Here is a 13004-nt window from a genome sequence, read left to right as displayed (position 1 = left end):
CTTTCACATACACCGCAACACAGTGAATGCGCACGAGGGATGGTATCAGAACCTTCTCAAAAGATGTTCTTGGGAATCGTTATGAAAGTTGCCACCGAAGATGGCGCGTACGTTTAAGTGTCTTCAAGCAGTTAAACCGATGGAAGCTCGCCATCATATCGTAGTAGCAACAACTATCTGCAGACAGAATAGAGTAAGCACTCATCCATCTTTACCTCACGCCAAGCCTACAGGCTGGCAATAGAGAGCTGCTCACCTGTAACAATTAAGGCAAAACTCCACTGTACCACAACACATGCACCATAGCCAGGCTGGCTACGTTACATGCTAACAGTGACTGACAGTACAGTAATAGCATATAAATTATTACGAAATTAAGGCGCAGAAACCCTCTTAAACCAATTTAGCTTTTGAAATTTCACTGTGACATTGCTAGCCTCGTACATCCAGGCGTATGTATAGATTCTCTAAGCAAACCCCGGCAGTCAAATTCTTTCTAACAGACAGCTCAACAAATCCATGTTGTAACCCCCCTCTCCGTCTGAGCCGGTCAAAACGTTATCTGACCAATTATCTTCGGCATGTAGCAGAAGTAGATTTCAATGGTCCTTTCAATATGCAAAATGCATAGGGTCACCGCTGAAACAAAAAGTGTTTTCAATCGCTCCGTCGCATGTCCTCAGAAAATGTCTAAATCTAGCCCTGTTGCCATTGACCGTTTGACCTGACCCATCGCTATTTATTTTCCGGCACAGTGATGGCTTTTCCTCACCATGATGCCTAATACCCGACTATCACGAGCTAGGTCGAGCGTTTAGCATTTGTGCCGCAATTCTGCATTTCCCCCTATACCTTAATTAAGGAGTGCAAGTGTTCCCCTTCTTTTACACCTCTTGCCTTTCACCTTTGGACCCCGCTTCGACAGCCAACTCGTTCTTGACGATCCCCCCCAATGTAGCGAATATCGTGCACGTACGATCAAGCGGTTAAGATTGTTTACATGTTTATATGTGTAGTAACTCCTACACACAATAAAGATAACAACTACCATGTTTACATGTTTATATGTGTAGTAACTCCTACACACAATAACAATTACCATGTTTAGTATTGTTTACATGTTTACTGGTGCAGTAACTCCTACACACAATAACAATTACCATGTTTAGTATTGTTTACATGTTTACTGGTGCAGTAACTCCTACACACAATAACAATTACCATGTTTAGTATTGTTTACATGTTTACTGGAGCAGTAATGCGTGTGTAGCTGACGACGGCTGCATGCAGGCGTACCTGTATCTATGGTAATCTCCGTGTCTGAGTCCATGCTGCTGCTGTGCATCTCTCACTACGACCAATACTGCGATGACGGCCATTAAGGAATCTACGCCACACTACACACACTGTGCTTTACACCAAAGTACTAATCACACAGGAGACTATATCAAACACAGCTCACTGATGCCTGTGTGCTCGCACTGTGTGACTGTGAGCTTCTACAGAGCTCTACATCTGAGTGCAGCTGTAGCTGTGTAGAAGAAGTGCTGAGGAAAGCTACAGATATCATGGATAGTACTAGCCTATATGTATGCTAGTTTACCACTATGCATAATCTGTAAGTCCACAGAGTAACTAGTCGATACTTAGTTATATCTTATACCTACATAAATCAAAAGAATGTCCAACAATTTTCAGAGTGGCTATATGCCCGGCAGCCGGCATATATCTGACGGCTGCCGGGCACAGTCTTCGATTTCCTAAATGCCCGCCAGTTTTTAATTTGCAGCGTTATCTCAAGTAAACAAGGGTTAGGGTTAGGGTTAGGAACTGCCGGGCATTTAGGAAATCGAAAACCGTGCCCGGCTGCCAGGCATATAGCCACAGCGAACAATTTTACCTGTCTGCATAAACATAACACCTACAACTAACCTAACAGCTGAACAAGACGATATATGATATGATGATTGATGTGATAAATGGTGTATCAAATAATCAAACTTAATGTAACTAGGGTCATCCATAGCGCTAGTAAGTGTGTAACCAAGAAATTTAATACTAATACTAATAGTAATAGGTCATGTAACACTAACACTAACAGCTTAGCTACAGCAGGGTTAACCATTCTAAACCGAAAATCTTGATTTGAACCTAACCTGGATCGAACTTCTTCTGTGTAAAACCAAACCACGAGAAAATCAGACAATGTTGAGAATAAGTTAATCCTGTTTTGCATACACATACCTTCTCTACTGCATAAATTTATGTGACTATGTCTACAGAAGTATGCAGTGCCAGTGGCAATGCTGCAGGTTGAATTGAATGAGAAACGGATCACCGATCACAGCCATCTGGCTAGACTTAGTACGACCGGATGAAACAAAAACCAAACAGAATCACTTATGAAACTACGAATTATAGTCTCACGATTGAGAGGATACTTTCCAGAGTAAACTGCTCTTTCTTGGGCTCTTCATTTTCCGTATTTTCTTTCTTTTCCATCGCTGCCAACTCACCCTTTGCAGCCATGCCGATAACTCCGACAACTAGGTGGCAGCACGTTACGGGGTGAAAGTGACTATTCGCCCGACGGTCGGGCGAATAAGAAACCGTTCTCTATAGACCCGACCGTCGGGCGAATAAAGCAAGGCTAGCTATTCGCCCGACAGGCTTTCTGCATCTGTCTATAAGGATATAAACCAGTCTACGAGAGTTTATCCTCGCGCGAGATCTCGCGATATTGCCATCTTTAGTTGTGCGTCCTCCTCGTTACTGCTTCCATTGTTTATCATGTTATTGTTCGTTGTGTAGGCTCAATATTCGCTTTATTAGCGATAATCTATTGAATATATCGTTGAAAGAAGTGGCACGCGATCAATAGGCACCCGTTTGCTAATGAATCACCGAAACACAACCGAGGATGTTGCAAGTGGGCAATGAATACAATTCGTTTGATGAACTGAACGATGCAATCAGAGACTATTCTGAACAGCACAGCGTACTCTTTGTCAAAGATGATTGCAAGAAAGTAGCATCAGAAAATGCGAAACTTGGACCAAACACAACCAAGTACCCCGATCGTTTCGTGTACAGATTTGTGCGGTTCAGGTGCAAACATGGTGGAGACGTCAGGACAAACGGAAGAGGAACTCGCCCGAATCAGAGGTAAATGAGCCTAAAATCGGTGTTTGATACCAAATTACCAATGGCAAATCCACTTTAGGCACCTTACTTTAGGTCCTTAGGTATCACGAAGTGATGCACAGATTTCTGTGTATCATCAACTGATGCACAGACTTTCCGTATATCTAGGAATGATGTAAAAACCCTAACCCTAACCCTAACCTTAAGTCATAAGCTTAAGGCTTAGGTATCACGAAGTGTGTTACAACTTAAGGATCATTCCTAGATATACGGAGTCTGTGCATCAGTTGATGATACACAGAAACCTGTGCATCACTTCATGATACCTAAGGTGCCTAAAGTGGATTTGCACCATTGCATTGTAAGTAATTAAAATTTTATTGAAATTGTTTTTTTAATCAATCCCATTTTTTTTAAATATTGATTTGAAATCATTTATCGGCGATTGGTGAGATTACCAACCTGATAACATTGTATTTTGTAAACTAGTCAGAAAATTGATCATGAAGTCAAGAAATTATCTCCTGTTTAGTTTTGTGTTCGGTATACAAGTCAAAATCACATGGCATAATTTGTTCATATTTGAAAGTGTTAATAATAATATTGATATCTTACACACTAAAAAATTAAGTAATAGTACAGTAATTAAATTCTATGCATAACGATTTTTTTGGGGGGGGGGGTAAATTCCATAGAAATAGATAGATAACCTAGAATGCTGGTTGCCCAAGAAAATTGACCCCAGCGAGCGACGCTAGGCCCGACCGTCGGGCCAATAGGGTATTCTGGCTATTCGCCCGACCGTCGGGCCAATCTACTGCTTACTGTACTCTGATATAATAAATCTATCTATCTATCCTAATACCAAGTTGGGCTCTACGGCGTACTGTTCTACGGAAATGAAATCTGTTGGCGTGAAAATGTTATGTGACATTATCTATAGTAGATAATATAATTATTCTCTAGTCTATGCAATGTCTTTGATCAGTTACTTACTAACCTTTATTGTTACTAAGTAAGTTACTATAAGTTATAACCAGGAGCGTAGCTAACCCATTTTTCCTGTGAGGGGGTTGAAGCAAATACAGTCTTTAGGTATACTGTATAGATTAGTGTATACGGTTACGGTAGAGTCGACCGAATAATTCTGTCCCATATAACCTTTTTTTATATTTTGGGGAGGGTTATTGGGGGTCCAATAACCCTCACCAAAATATAAAAAAGGTTATATGGGACAGAATAATATTCGGTCTAACGCCAACGGTTACGGTATAGGACCCCGATTCTTGGATGTATAATTTAATAAACCATGCTTGACACAAGCCAACTATTGAACTAAGGCAACTTACCTTAGCCGAGCAATGGTTATCATGACATTATAGCTCCAAGAAACGGTCTTGCTAGGGTCAGAAGACCGTATAGACTGTATAGACTGTATGTATAGACAATCAAATTCAAATAATTCAAATTCAAATTCAAATAAAGTTTATTGCACAGATAATCGTAGATCATACAGGCAAATATGCTACAAACTACGATAAAACAAATTCCTAGGCTAATAAAAACATCATAATACATAATATATTTTTTTGTTATTTAACATAAATTAACGTTAATCAGTCGCACAGCCTAGACTAGCAAATACTTCGTGGCATGAATAATCACACTACCTTATGACAAAATAAACTCTAGCTCCTCCAATTTCACTGCGCGTTGTCTTATAAAAGGTATTTTGAAAATACCTCCAATGTTGTTGAAATTCTTCGATGTTGTTGACAGTTTCCCCAATCTCCAAGCAACCGTGCAGCGGTGGCGCGGTACAGCGGTACGGGCGCAGCAAAGATAGAAACATGTGACGTCACCAAACCAAGTCGATGTTATGTTGTTTGAAACAAGTTAGCGTTGGCGCCTGTCTCACACACCCTGCCCTCCATGTGTTCCCTCACACACCCTGCCCTCCATGTGTTCCCATACACACCCTGCCATCCATGTGTTCCCACACACACCCTGCCCTACATGTGTTCCCACCCACACCCTGCCCTCCATGTGTTCCCTCACACACCCTGCCCTACATGTGTTCCCTCACACACCCTGCCCTCCATGTGTTCCCACACCCACCCTCCCCTACATGTGTCCACCCACCCTCCCCTACATGTGTTCCCATACACACCCTGCCCTACATGTGTTCCCACCCACACCCTGCCCTGTCTTTATTCATTCACACATCCCCACCATGACCCCTAAGCTGGGTTGTTACGCTGCCATTAACAGTAACAAGGTATCAGCGATACAGATGTGACTGATACAGACTACTGCTCTCGTGTTTCTAGTGCGAAGCCGATAGAAGCGTTTGTGGATGACTACAGCTTCCTCATCCGAGGCTTGCTCGACCTGTACGAGGGATGCTACGAGGAAGAGTGGCTGCGGTGGGCAGAGAAGCTGCAGGACACACAGGACAGCGCGTTCTGGGACAGCGAGCAAGGAGCTTACTTCACCAACAAGGAGGATGAGGCGATATTGTTACGCATGAAGGATGGTAAGCATCTAAACCATGATGGGTGTCACTGGGCTTTGTTTAGGTCGGGTTCATTATTGAATGTGTTGGGGTGACCACCGCGGGGATGAGGGCAACAGCAAAATTCTTTCTTGGAATTGTGAAAAAAGCTGCAAAAGCTGTAGCCACCCAATGCACCCCCCTAAATTCGGCACTGATGTAGTGTGCGCGGGTCGACGTGATACTGCAGCCAGTGGTTCACTGTAGAAACCTATCTCTGGTGCCATAGAAGTGTTTTCCTCGTCTTGTGTCTAAAATTTGTCAACTGTCCAGGAATGCTTCGATGAATCGAAGGCAAACCTCCTCATATACTTATGAGAATACTTATATGAGAATATACTTTATATGAGAATATACTTTATATGAGAATATAGTTCAATATACTTTATATGAGAAGGCTGAATGTCTGTGGCGTGTAGACAAGGCTGAATATAGAGACCGGGACAAGAGGCAGAAAGCGATAAAAGAAATTGTGAGTGCGCTTGAATGGCCGAGTGCAGCAATGTACATGGTGTACATGTACATGTATATGGTGTCTGGCATCTGCGCTGATGTCTCTGATGACAGATAGATTCGTTCTCATACATATTCTGATTTCTGCAACATATATTTAATAGACAGAAACTGTCAAATGCCTTTTAATAAGCTTCACAAATCTCTCACACGTGATAAGCCTGGTGTGAATTTTTACCTGCAATAATGCTTATATTCATCGCCCCACGCGTACGCTCGCGGTCGACGCTGACTGCTCAATCGAGTTGGCCAACTCGCAGTCGTCAGTGTAAACGCGCTGCACAGTTCATAGAACAGTTGGTAGATCGTTGGGAAGTTGGCCCAATTTGCCAATTCGCCAATACAAAGCGATGTGAAGTTCGTACAATTCGGCAACTCAAAATCGTCAGTGTAAACCCAGCTTTACATACTTCATAATGCTACATTGTTACCAAGCATTGTTATCATGCATTGTTATACTTCATTATTAGGATCCACATGATGAACTAAAGGGCAAGAACGTGCTAATTGTGAAAGGAAGTCTTGAAGAGACAGCTTCACATTTCAACCTAGAGGTGGCGCCAGTGAAGCAGCTGCTGCAGCAATGCTGTGACGTGCTGTTTAAGGAGAGAAAGCAGCGGCCGCCCCCACACCTAGATGACAAGATGGTCACTAGTTGGAATGGTAACCTTTAGAGGGCACTCATCATTTTAGATCAATCATAGGAATCGCATTGTTCAATGACTGGATCTTGGATGTTTCAGTCAGTGATAGATCAATGATGATGTATATGGTATGTAGTTGAAGAGTAATCTTACACATGACGTGTCTTTCTCTAGGGTTGATGATATCTGGATACGCTCGTGCAGGGCAGGCCCTTAATGACACCGACTACATCCAGAGGGCAGTGCTAGCGGCGCGGTTTGTTCGCACGCACATGTACCGAGAGGAAGGTGGTGTTCTGTTACGCAGCTGTTACCACGAACACGGCACTGTGACTCAGATGTGAGTGCACTCCCACCCCCCGAAACCCTACCCTTCCCTCCCCACCCTCCTCTACATGTGTCCACCCACCCTCCCCTACATGTGTCCACCCACCCTCCCCTACATGTGTCCACCCACCCTCCCCTACATGTGTCCACCCACTCTGCTCTCCATGTGTTCCCATACACACCCTCCCCTCCATGTGTTCCCTCACACACCCTGCCCTCCATGTGTTCCCTCACACACCCTGCCCTCCATGTGTTCACACCCACACACCCTGCCCTCCATGTGTTCCCACACACACTCTGCCCTCCATGTGTTCCCTCACACACCCTGCCCTCCATGTGTTCCCTCACACACCCTGCCCTCCATGTGTTCCCACACACACCCTGCCCTTCATTCTGATTACCTGATTTCGCACCTCTTTCTTGTTGGGAACGCGCAGTCAAATGGGAGGAACTAGAGTTTATTTTGTCATAAGGTAGTGTGATTATGCATGCCACAAAGTAGTTGCTAGTCTAGTACTGGAGAAATTTCAGCGTTTGGATGCGCATTGTGAGGCTTTAATGGTTGAGCTAATAATACCTATGTTGTATTAGCTCGTGATGTCATCAACACGGCACAGCCCAGAGTCTGACCCAGCCTGGCACAGCCCCATCTCTCAATTGCATCTTCTAGGAGAATAAAGACTATGTACTATTTGCACCCTTTTCCATGGAAATTACTCTCACAAAGAAGAGAAAAGCATACTTGGATGCTTGTCTAAGCACGATGTCAACAGAAAGTCTTTGGTTCCAACCACCAGCCTTAAACTAGTGTAGGTGTCATAAACTAGTGTAGGTGTGAACAAACACCTTTTGTTACAACATTATAGGCATTGACTGTGCAAAAACACGCTTTTTATACACACCGCAGTGCAGCTACGACAGAGAGTTATACACAGTCACAGTGGACGTCAGCGTAGCGCGTTAATGAATCGCAACTTAAATCGCTATGTATGCGCGGGCTACGTTGACGTAGGCTAATTGGTTTGATGAATCGCACTGACTTAAGGATACTCCACGTTGTGCATGGGTATTGCTCTAGTGAAGATTAAACGTTTATTGGCGAATGAATCGAATCAATCACTTGATTTATTTATAGAGGAGATATATCTCTATGCTCAGGTCAAAAAATTTCATGAAATTTCCAGCACCTAATTATGTTACCACACAAATTTTGAATTTTTATGTAAAAATGGTATTTTGGATATATTTCTCAACTACCAGAAAGAGTGAGGATACAAAATTTTTGCCACATGTTAAGCACAATATGGACCAAAATAGCGCGTCAGGATTTTTCTTTAATTTTCATATTTACCGAGAAAACTGCTTAAAAATCAAGTTGTGTGTTAAAATAGAAAATTTTAGCGAATAAAGAGGCATAACTAATAAAGTACGGCACTTAATAACAATCCCTGACGCGCTTTTTTACCACAATATGTTACCATTAAAACGAGTGTAAAATTAAATTAATCCGAGTTGTAATCACAGAGAAATATCCATTTATACATCGGCTACTATGTCAGAAATCGAAACGGAGAAATGAGGGTTTTTCTATTTTTCACCATGAGTGACCGCCTGTGTGCAAAATGGGTGAACGTATGTGATATATCTACTGTTAGTACTTACTGCGACATATCCATGACTAACTGACACCAATAAATTGGAATGAATGTACACGAATACATGTAATGACAGCTGTAGCAGGGTTGACGCTGAATGATACTGGCTTATTTATTACAAGTGAATATCGTGGTTGTATCATGTCTCTGACGTCATAATGACGTCAGCCGCTGCTTACTACACATGTACGTGGGCAAGCAAAAACGCTCTGACGGTTCACATGTACCGTTATATGGAGACATGAGCATGTACACAGGTAGCACATAGTGTTAGCCATCGAATAAAGTTGAAAACGAAAATTCGATAAAATTTCATGCACAACGTGGAGAGTATCCTTAAGCGGCACGGCATGCCTACGCCCCGCTTACGCCAGCCCGCCGTGCTGAGAAGCAATGATAAATCTGGCCCCGAGACTGGGAACTTCCATTTCTATGTGGGGACCTGGATAGTTTTTGGATGAAAGGTCTGATGGACCTTCCAATGTCTCAAAATGTCCAATCACTATAACTGTGATGAAAATGTTAAGAAAATTCTTTAAACTATTAAAGTTATACTTATAACAAATGTAAGATATGAACAGGACAGTATCTTAATCGGCACAGTATGACCTATTAGTTTGAAATTTAGTTGGGATGGGACCTGCCTAGTCTCATCGGACCTTCCAAAAATTCTGCTGGAAGGTCCGGGACCCACAATAATTAACCACTATTTTCAGCCCCTGCGCGGCCATACTAATACTGCAGATAGTTAACTTATAAATGTACTAATTTGTTGGGATGCGTATTGTCAGGATGATACAATATGATATATTGTATCGTATCCGCCTTACGATATACAATATTTGTTGCGATAATTCTTGCCACGTGCATAAACTGAGAATCAAGCCTACTGTGACATTTCGATTTGAGTTTTCATTTTGCTGTCACTGTACTGCCATCATTCTACTTGACTTCAGCACAACCTAACAACTAATCCTTTATTTGTTAATCGGCAAGGGAAATATATGTAATGCTATAAAATTTGCCTGATACTAAGTGGATGTCTAGGCCTAAATGCGATCATTAGTGAAGGTCGCCATATTGAAAAATACGGATGTCACACTACGAGATCTTATCTGTAAGCTAAATATATCATTTACTTCTTGTAAAGACAGACAACCCTGAAATACTTCAATTATATGTTCAACTCCCCATGACCCGTAGAATGTTTCCACCAAGTTTGGTCAAGATCGGTTAAGCGGTGTGGAAATGCATAAGCGAACACAGACACACAGACAGATACACAGACTGGAATTCGTCAATTTATAGTAGGATACATGTACAAGTACTAGTAGTGACTCATCTTGTCTGCAAATTTTTGGAGTACTTGCACTAGTAATTGCTGGTGCATAAATGTCACATACGCTGTACATTACTCTGGGATGTGAACTGGCAGGCACATGCTGCTTTTGATTTTTAATTTTGTTTTAATTTTTCTACTTGCAGGTCTTTTAAGACGGAATGCCCATCTGAGTTGTCGGTCAGTGCTAACAGGAAGAAAGATAAAATGGTTGTGCTCAAGTTCGTGGACGAACACAACCATGAAATTAGTCGGTAAGTACATTTACACGATAAAGACAGAACTGCAGGTTTATCCACAGCTAAGGAGTTTTACTTAAATTATATATGGGACTAGAAATGTTGTAGTAAAATGTATAGTAAATGGATGAGTGCTTACCTATTCTGTCTTGCAAATAGTTGTTGCTACTACGTATGATGGGAGCTTCCATTCCATCTTTAATCTGAAGACACTTAAACGTATGCGCCATCTCGTGGCAACTTTCATAACGATCCCAACGAACATTCTTTTGAGAAGGTTCCCGATACCATCCCTGTGCATTCCACTGTTTCGGCGTGTATGTGAACACATTTGGGACTAACAGGGTTTACTAGAATCCCACCACTCCACCACAGAGTCACCGCAGTAGTGCGATGTTGCGTTGACATGCGGGCGATGTTGCGTTGACATGCGGGCGATGTTGTGTGTGTGTAGGTAGTGGTGGTCGGAGAGAGAGAGCAAGGAGATACACAGGAGTTACTGCTTGCCGCTCACTCTCACTTCCTCCCCAACAAAGCACTCATTCTACATGAAGCTAAACCTGACAGCTTGCTCTCTGCAAGACTGAAGGTAAGCGAGATGGCAAGCACCACATCATTCATCTATAAAAATATATATTTAAAGAATATAATAGTGATTCTGTCTTGCTTATGCTCTATGTCTCGCGGTTGTTGGGACGAGGGCCATTAGTGTGATTGGCTTGGATTCGTAAGACGTGAGTGAAGAGGACAGGGTGGTTAGATGGAGCATCTGCCATCAGTAACGTCATAGTTTGTTAAGCTCATCTCATCCTTGTCTTGTCCTGACTTCTAATCCTTCGTTAACAATTTACTTCCATTCTGTGTGGCTTACAGGTTTTGGGGAATCTACAGAAAATAGATGGCAAGGCTACAGCTTATGTTTGCCACAACAACACATGCTCACTGCCTGTCACCACCCCTCAAGAGCTGGAAAAACTTCTCATACAGTACTAATGATCAGTAATAATCAATCAATCATCGATCAATCATCGATCAGTCCTCCAACTATGTGAAACAATTGACTCGGCTTCACAAGAATGTTTTATACCATGATAAAGCAGTGGAATTTAGAACAGTAGGCAGTGGCTAATGGATTACTGTAATGTGTAGCGTGCATACATCAGTAAGTTTATGACTCTAATGAACTTCACTAGAATATGTTCGGTAATCTCACCATTATTATCTCTGGAGAGATTTAATGTTTACGACATAATTCCTTCTTTAGTTGACAGTTTTCTGTATAGGATTATGGCCGTGTTCTCTAATTAGTATCTGATGAGGCCGCAGTGATTCTAATTGGATTTAATTGCATAGATAAGTAGATGTGTGCTGTACGTAACAGGAGTAGAGACAGGCTGTAACTTGCTGTCGCTGTGTGGCTGTAGGTGGCGCTGCTAATCCATGTTACGTTTTAGCCACATATTATTAGGCGAGTTACATTTGTCTTTTATTATCGTATATGTCTAATCATATTTCTACGTGATCAACGATCTATAAATATGAGCCCAGTGCCTCACAGTCAGCTGCCTCTACTACTGCTACTACTGTTGCTGCTGCTACTGTTACTGCTGCTGCTGATGTTGCTGTTGCTTGCTAGGAATTTGCACAGTAAATAACGTAGTCAAGAAAGAGATGGTATTTTTGTCATGTATAGGTGAAACTCGTGGTTTAGCCGTGACTAATGGAGTGTTCATGCATTTGTGGATGACATGCGTGATGTAATCTTGATTCATATCGGCAGCTATAGATAATCTGAGGATTGTTCGATTTCTACTACCTACCTGTCGTCTGCGTTGTCGAGCAGCGTATTATAATGTTCATTAATAATCATGTTCGATGTTATCACTGGATCACTGCCATCCCACATCATACCTTCTATGAGCAAGAGAGAGACATAGACAGGGAGAGAGGGTGATTAGGGGAGAGAGGGAGAGAGTAAATAAAAGGTAGATAGTTTTGTTTATTCTTGTGTTTACGTGTTGTTTATTCTCATGTGTACAGTTTTGTTTACTCTCATGTTTACAATTTTGTTTACGGTCATGTTTACTTGTTGTTTATGCTCGTGTTTACGTGTTGTTTACGCTGGTGTTTATCTGTTGTTTAGACCAGGATGGTGCTGAGCCAAGTTCTAACTCTGTTGCCGTCAGCAACCTTGTTAAACTGGCGTCGTTCCTCGACCGGCCAGACATGACCGACAAGGCTCAAAAGATCCTGCAAGTGTTTGGCGACAGACTGAAAAAGATACCCATATCACTACCAGAGATGCTCTGTGGCCTGATGATGTTCAAGGACACGTGTAAACAAGTGAGCAGCATTTTGTGAATGAGCGTAGTCACGACTACCTGCGCTGTAATTAAAGTAAACATCAGTCACGTGAAACAGTGTTGACGATGTGCGTCGACATGAGGGCGATGTTGCGTCGACATGCGGGCGATGTTGCGTCGACATGCGGGCGATGTTGCGTCGACATGCGGGCGATGTTGCGTTGACATGCGGGCGATGTTGCGTTGACATGCGGGCGATGTTGCGTTGACATGCGGGCGATGTTGC

The 13004-nt window shown here is 42.4% G+C and overlaps 2 protein-coding genes and 1 long non-coding RNA gene across 3 annotated transcripts in view; 2 read left to right on the top strand and 1 right to left on the bottom strand.

The window, feature by feature from the left end:
* The window catches only part of LOC106816922 (signal recognition particle subunit SRP68-like), a gene marked incomplete in the record, with an annotated part of 21913 nt that extends 19372 nt beyond the window's left edge, over positions 1 to 2541 (bottom strand). The window contains 3 exon segments of the mRNA XM_014821564.1: positions 1188 to 1201; positions 1297 to 1363; positions 2442 to 2541. Of these exon segments, the coding sequence (XP_014677050.1) occupies positions 1188 to 1201; positions 1297 to 1363; positions 2442 to 2529 (169 nt within the window).
* Positions 2542 to 2768: 227 nt separating this feature from the next.
* Positions 2769 to 10434, top strand: LOC106816920. The gene is made up of 2 exons (XM_014821562.1): positions 2769 to 3165; positions 10323 to 10434. The coding sequence occupies exons 1-2, from the start codon at positions 2921 to 2923 to the stop codon at positions 10432 to 10434; spliced, it is 357 nt and encodes a 118-aa protein (XP_014677048.1). The 5' UTR covers positions 2769 to 2920.
* A 386-nt stretch (positions 10435 to 10820) lies between these two features.
* Positions 10821 to 12083, top strand: LOC106816923. Its single transcript, XR_001394957.1, has 2 exons — positions 10821 to 11004; positions 11289 to 12083. It is a non-coding gene; the product is annotated as an uncharacterized LOC106816923 (long non-coding RNA).
* The last annotated feature ends 921 nt before the right edge of the window (positions 12084 to 13004 follow it).

This window comes from Priapulus caudatus, unplaced genomic scaffold (genome assembly GCF_000485595.1).
Source record: "Priapulus caudatus unplaced genomic scaffold, Priapulus_caudatus-5.0.1 Scaffold1532, whole genome shotgun sequence".
NCBI classification, from domain to species: domain Eukaryota; kingdom Metazoa; phylum Priapulida; class Priapulimorpha; order Priapulimorphida; family Priapulidae; genus Priapulus; species Priapulus caudatus.
Note: the sequence above shows the minus strand (reverse complement) of the source record. Positions and strands in the feature narration are given on the sequence as shown.